The 7,694-nt window shown below is 31.1% G+C and overlaps 1 protein-coding gene across 1 annotated transcript in view; it reads left to right on the top strand.

Annotated features, from left to right (window-relative positions):
• The window catches only part of LOC106461639 (denticleless protein homolog), a 32,765-nt gene that overhangs the window by 8,881 nt on the left and 16,190 nt on the right, over window positions 1-7,694 (top strand). Inside the window, exons 6-7 of the mRNA XM_022388647.1 lie at window positions 1,306-1,371; window positions 3,940-4,049. Coding sequence (XP_022244355.1) covers window positions 1,306-1,371; window positions 3,940-4,049 — 176 coding nt within the window. The remainder of the gene's footprint in view (window positions 1-1,305; window positions 1,372-3,939; window positions 4,050-7,694) is intronic.

Raw genomic sequence — 7,694 nt, 5'->3', positions numbered from 1 at the left:
GCATTAAATTATCTTTTCTAAGTAGTGTCAATATTCCTTTTGTCAACTAGACTGGCTATCTTTTATTTTTCATTTATAACACCATAAATCTTTGTCAAATGTTAAGTTATGTTCGTCAATTGTCAATTAAAGGCTTTTGCGTATACTTCTCAATAGTATAAATTTGTACTGTGTTGTTGTTGAGCTTAGGATTCTTCTACAGTAAGTGTCTGTGACTTGGCGATAAATTAAGATGCAAACAAACAGCATGCACTCTACTTGTTTTCAAAATAATATATATATATATATTTGAACTGGTTAAAAGTTTGTACAACAAATTCTTTACACTATAGAGATTATAGGCATGTCATGAACACTATATATATTTCTCATCTTCTTGTCAAATGTCCACTTAAGCCTATTCATTTGCTTTAGAATTTCAGTTAACAAGCCATACTACCTTTCTGTATTTCTATTGCACTAATATTCCATGTATAATTCACTTATGCTGTCTCATTGAGTTACCACAGGTGTATCCCGAACTTCCGATACTCGTCTGCTTTTTCGTATTTAGGCCTACTTCCAATAATCATCTGCTTTTTGTCAAAAGTCCACACAGGCAGGTTCAATTGCTTTAGAACACCCTTTGATGAGACAAATTATTCTCCGAAAATGTCAGAAAACTGTTAATCTCACTTTACCCATTTGGCTATTTACTCTTACGATGGTGAACTTTACGTTTTCTAACCTTTCCTTTGGCCGAGCTTCTTCTTCCCGTGACTTTACTTTCTCGTCTGCTCTGTCTGTTGTTCCTGCTCATCTCACACTATTTATATATTTATCACTTAATTGTCTGCTCGCCTTCTATAAATTTCTATATCCTTGACGTCAGTAAATTTCATGCAATGTTCTATAAACTTGGCATCGATGAGTTATAAACACAATATACGACTCTTACCAATTTACGTAACTAAACTTGTCATAACATTTACTTTAAAATAATTGCTTCTAACTCTCATTATGAACAAAACTAAACAATCATAAAATAATCACTAATATCTACACTAAACAGTCTTTTAGATCATGACAATCTTTAAAGTTGTTTAACACTTAAATCTGCTTGCTCCAATTTTAAATTACACTCCTTTCATCAAACCATTGCTAAGTGTTTGAATTTGATTACTAAAATTGCTGAATTACATAAATATTGGTATCACCATTAATTTTAAGATGTGGCAGTAAGTATGATAGAGAGAAAATAAACCAAGAAGTTAATATTAAAGATACAACATTTATTGTTTGTTTTTTATTTCCTTACTTGTTTAGATGTACTTGCAAGTGGTGCAAGAGATGGAAACATTAATATTTGGGACCAAAGATGTATTAGAAAAGGTTTGTAAATCAAATTCTTTGAATGTTTAAGTTATAATTTTATTCTTGATATTTCAGGGGTGGACAACTGGGATGTAAACACATTCTTTTATTGATTTCTGTTAATTTCAACTCTTGTGATTAGTTGACACATGAAAAAAGAATATTACCAGTAGTGATATTACACTGTAACTCTGAAACAAATACTTGCCTCAGCACATAGTTTAACTGTATTTCTCAGCTCTTCTGCATGTTCTGATATTTACATGGCAGAAACCTTGTGAAAACTCTCACATAATTTCTTGATGTCATCATGTAGCAAAAGCCCTCCACCAATAGGAGAGTGACACACATCCATGTTCACTAACTCCTATGTATTTGCACTTGTGAATCTTCATTTTTCTCAGCACTGTATTGATCAAGCATGTTTAAATTTCTCATCTGTGTTCAATTTAACAAGATTTTTGTTTTCTTTAGCTTTTGTTTCAAAAGCTTTAATTTTTTATCATAACTTCTCTAATGACAGTGTTTTATACTTACTCCTGAGAGTGAGATGTTCTTCACACTTAGGCCTTATTTCTGCTTTAGCTTTTGGAGACCCGTTAACTGTCTGGGTCATAACAGCCATTACTCAATGTGTTGTATTGTGGATTACCACATGCTTCATGGGCCTCCAATTCCAGTCTCATCAACTGAATGTCATTCTCCTCAATCAGGAATGATCTACAAGACTATGTCCTTCCCCTACTTTGCTTTGGTAGCACTCTACTATTCTTTAAATGACCTTAACCTTTCCATCTTTTACTGGATTTCATTCTGATGTATGTTCCTCTCCTTCTATTTTGCCCATGCTCTTTACTTTTGTTTGTTTCTCATTTTATAACCTATGATTCTTGTGTTCATATTTTTTTCTCTTCTATTAGGATTTTTTTGGTTTCCTTTCTCACAATAAATACCTCTTCTTCCCCTGTTTGTGGCCATTTTTTTTCAAGATTTCTTGATATTATAACCTTTCTTTTCCTGATTCCTTATAGAAGCCTATCTGACCACCTTGGTGATCAGAACCTTTACCTTCTGTTTTACTTTCTAGTTCCCTATTTTTGCATTTTTCTTTTTTGCTCTCTCTACCCTTCTGTATTCCCTTTCCTATCTCTATCTTGTATCTGTGGCACTTCGTTATGCTTCTGATATCTTCTGTGCATGTTCATTCCCTTCTCTGTTTGGCTTGTTCCATTTCTTTTACTCTTATCTCTCCATACTTTGTTCCTCTGCTGTTGGGACTTGGTGCATCAAGTTACATTTCTCTTTACTGTTTCTCTTCCCTTTTCTTGTGTATATATTATTCCTTTGGCTTCATTTCTTTGTCCTGATGTCTTCTTTGGTGTTTGTTTCCACCTGGTGACCTTGTCTGATAATATGACTTCTGTCCTCATTTTATTCCCAGATTTTTGCCCCTTGACCTTGCATTTTACTCATTTTTGTCTATATCAGTCTCCTTCTTACCCTTCCATTCCAGATTCTAGGCCATCCTCTTTTTCTTGTCTTATCTCTTCCAGTAGACTCACTAGTCTCACTTTTTGCCGACATTACTTTTTTTCTTTCTCCACCGTAATCTTTTTTTTTGCTCCTCCTTTCTTTACCTTTCTTCCCACTTCCCTTTCTTCAACCCCATCTATGTTTTTTTCACCCAGTCTGTGGTTGGCGGTGGTTAATGTGTCGGATACCTTCCTATATGTTTCTTGGCCCATCCTCTGTTTTTTCTGTCCCATTTGTCCTTTTTTGCATCTTTCCATTCCTTATTAATATTATTGTGTGACCATTTTATTTTCTTATGGTGAGGGCTATTTACATTAGCTTCATTTTGTTGTTAAGAGGAGCATGCAAGTTTATTTTGACCAAAAATATTGTTAGCAAGAATATTATCTAGTCTGACCTATCCTCATTTTAAAATGTGGGATCCTAGGTCAATAACATATCTTTATCAGCTTCTGCATTGTTTTCTATGATTTATAGTCAGAAATAGTGACTACTGTGATCAGCAAAAAGGTGTCTCACAACAAATTTTACAACATAAAAAAATGACACAAAAACTTCTGTGAGTTTCTAAAGCCAAACTAGATACTATTTAGTAAGTTTATACAAATTTTCATAAAATTTGGTTGTTTTCACTGTGAGAAGAAAAAATCAAGAAATATCAGAAAGATTTAAAGCTATAACATTGATTGTAGCCTTTTTATTTTTTTCAAACCTTATATCAAGTCTTTAATGCTATTAAAGATCTTTTTAAATTTTTTGTGTTGCTCTTATCTTTACTTTCCAGTTCCATAAAAACAACTACTCTACTAATGGCATCCTCTTCAGCCTTCTGAACAGATTATTTAAAAACTATCTTGGGTCAGTTAAATGATCTGTACATCCAGAAATTGTCTTGTGCAGCAATGCTTTGTTTTGTATATGGAATTCCACAAAATGAGCATTTGGTTTCTGTGAAATTTGGTCAGATCACACTAATTTTATGTATGTACTAAGATACTGTGTGTGTGTTAGTGTCTATATGTGTAATATGGTGACTGAATAATTGTATTACAGATTTACATCATATGCCTGAAAATACAATATGGAATGCTCATTGTGCTACTTTCCAGAGTACTGGAACTCCTCGACATAAGAAGAAAGAGTCCACTTCTGGACCAAGTACTGTAAGTTTTACAGTACATTTCTGATAATTGATTCTTATTGACTTGTTGTTAAGTTTCAAATTTTGGCATTCATTGTTTTGGGATATTTACTCTAGCATTTATCGAACAAGTAAATAAGCTTATATAGTTTTGAAACAGTTATTTGTGTGATAATACAGATTTATTTCAGTACAATGTTTCATCTCTAACAGGGAGATCATGTACAATGTTCAAAGTACAAATATGTTCAAATTACAAACACATCCGATCAAATAATTTTTGTTTATGATGATACTATCTCCATCTGGTTTTTAATGTAATTAACTTAATATAAATATAATGGTGCTCCTGAAATTATATTTGTTTGGTTTTAACTCTTTGATTCATAGTGCTTTTAAATATTTCTTTTTGTTTGGATTTCTCTCTTCATTCAATACTTCACCTTTTTTTTAATATTTATTTGTTGCTATTTTTTAAATTGTATAATCATTTACATTTGATTATTTTTGTTTATCATTGTTCTGGCATCTGGTTATTATTTTCCTACCTGTTTCTCCTACATAGTAATTTTTGCCAGCTAAATATTCTATTTTATATACTGTGCCATTGTCATATTTCTCATTATTATATAACTTCAGTAGAAAACTTTTACTACTGGTTCCCGATTAAGTTGCAGCTTTAGTTTTTATATTTAATTTAAATTTTTTGCTTTACTTATATCACAAGTCAGTTTTTCACTAACACCTACAACTGGTATTGATCCATAAATATATTTCTTTTCTTGCCCTTCTTGGATATTTTGGTCAGTTCTCTTGTTCTTGTCAATTTTTTCTTGATTGTGTCATTGATTATGTTCTGAGGGAACTCTTTTTATATTTTGAAACATTCTTTTACGTTTTGAATTTTATTTTACATGGTTTTATTAGTGCATAGTCTCTTTTAATGTTCCAATTATTATTATTCTGTATGCAGAAAACCAGTTTGTGTAAGTTCCATCATGAGTCTTCTTACAGAGAATTTTCACACTGAATGTTTCTTTTTTCCTTATATTCATGTTAAGAAAGTTTTAATAACCATTTTCTTTTTCAACTTTTGTTTTTTATATTGTTTGTTAATGTGTTTAACAAACCTCATCATTTCTTCTACTTCTCCTTTAAAGACACGTAGGATATCATCCACATATCTCCATCAGAAAAGTGGTGGAAACATAGCTGTTATTAATGGTCTTTTTTGCTATGCTGATGAGATAGTGTTCCTAATACTAGAAATAATTGACTCCCTATTCGTAAACATCCTCTCTGTACATGGAAGTTTTTCTTAACATAAAATAGTTAATTTCTAATTCCAGTAATTGCTTCATACCTTCTAAGTATATTTTTATATCTTCATTTCATTGCTGTCTATTCTGTTGCAATCACAATGGCTACTTGAGTGTACATTGTATTAGTATTGCTTGAAGCTACATTTACTGCTATTAGGGTTTTTTTTTTCAGTTTACTTGCTGCCTTGTAAGAGTTGTACATAAAATTTTTCTCATTTTTTACAAAATGTTTTAGGATCTAAGTTAATCATTTACATAATTCATGACTGAAGCTGTCATACATTGATAGGATTGGTTTCATTGAGAAAGGTTCCTTATGGATCTTTGGTGCTCCATACGCCTGTGGTATTGTCACATGTACCTTTCAAAGTAAATAAACATCAGTGTTGATAAAATGTTTGTCTTTTAATTGTTTTAAAAATGCATTTTGTTTTCTTTTCATGTTTAGTTAAGGTCTTGCTTAACTTTTTCAGATTTGGCAGTTTTCAATGACTTCTTTAAATTTTCTTTTGTTATCAATTTTTGATAGTTTCACAACAAAATTGACTTTATTAGCTTTTGTGATAATTATTTATTTCATTTGTTGCATTTCGTTTAAAACCAATTTCTTTTCTTTATCACTTTTTTCTTAGCAGAGATTCTGATTACATCAAATCCTTTTAAGAACTCATTTATTCATCCTGTTTGTGGTTTTTCAGGAAGATAACTCATTTTGGATCTGTTTATTTCATACAAATGTTGTGTAGTATCTTCTATTTAATTCTTTAATAGTTATTTTGTTTTTCATTATTTTGTTTGTTTGTTTGAGATTAATTTTATACTTATTTCTTTGAAGTCACTTTTAATACAGCTATATATCTACAAGTTTTCTGTTGGAAATGTGAATATCATATGTGGCTTTATAGGAGAAGAAGAAATGATGTGGTTTTTGAAACACATTAACGAACAAAATAAAGACATAAAACTCACAATAGGAAAAGAACAAAATGGTTGTGTAAGCTTTCTTAATATGATCATAAGGAAAAGAGAAACATTCAGTGTGAAAATTTTCCAAAAGAAGACTCATGATGGCACTTATGTAAACTGGTTTTCTGCAAACGATAAAAAAATACAAAATTGGAATCTTAAATGGATGCATGATAACAGCACTAAGATTATGTACCAATAACACTATGGAAAATGAAATTCAAAACACAATCAATGCCACAACCGAGAAAAAATGGACAGAAATAAGAACCACACACAATAACTGATGAAAACACTTGAGAAGAGGAATAAAATAAATGTATTTATGGATCAATACCATTTGTAGGTGTTACTAATGAGAAATTAATTAGCATAAGGTACAAATTAAGTATAAAAACTAAGAGTAACTAAACCAGGAATCAGCATTAAAAGTTTTATACCATAGTTATATACAAAATTCTTGTGGTCCTGGAAATTCTTAGTTTTTAAATTTTTGATTGTTAGGCAATGAGCTGACTCAAATATTTTAATGAAGTTAAAGATAAGTAAACAGTTTGAAAACATCAATTATCAATTGAATGGACTGTTTTGATGTGTGCATATCTGCACATTATTGTGTGACATGCTGTGTGGGTCCAAGAACATGATTACTATATTTTTAAGTGATCTGTTGATACTGTGACATAAGTGGGTAAGTAGCCTTTTTTTTTTCTAAGTACTTCGTTAAATGTTGCAAGTTTGGCTATAATATAATAAAAGTAATAATTCAAGAGGTTACAATTTTGAATGATATGTTATACTAGAGGGCTTCTAGACATGTATGTGTAGGCTAGATCTTAAATCATTCCTACAAGTCAGGCACTATCACAAGTAAAATTATAATCTAACATATCAGCGTTAGCACCTAGTCCTGAAGTGTTAAACTTTGCTCAGTTGTACTTGCAGAATTCAGATATAGATCAACAATAAATTGTATCTTTTTCATTAAATCTTTTACCTGTTACTGCTTGCATGTGCATATTGGCATTTATTAGCCAAGGTTTAATTTGTGCTAACATTACATCTTATTATATTTCTATACACTTATGCCAGTTATGGAAAGAAAGTGATAAATCTGCATGCAACTTTTGTTGAAGTAACATAATGTTACGTCTCCGAAGAAACTTTACCGATACGAGTCTATTCTTAAATAAAACTGGTTTATTCTTTCTGAATATAACTTTGTGATACACTTAATTTTAACAGTTGCGCTATAATTCTCAACGAACGTCTCACGTGCTCGACTTCAACAATACTCAGTTCAATTACACACTCTCTGACTGCAGTTCAATTACTCACACATTGTTCCATCATGTTGTGACCGTCTTATATATATACCA

Source organism: Limulus polyphemus, unplaced genomic scaffold (genome assembly GCF_000517525.1).
Source record: "Limulus polyphemus unplaced genomic scaffold, Limulus_polyphemus-2.1.2 Scaffold1003, whole genome shotgun sequence".
Lineage (NCBI taxonomy): Eukaryota > Metazoa > Arthropoda > Merostomata > Xiphosura > Limulidae > Limulus > Limulus polyphemus.
This window is presented reverse-complemented; position numbering and strand designations above follow the sequence as displayed.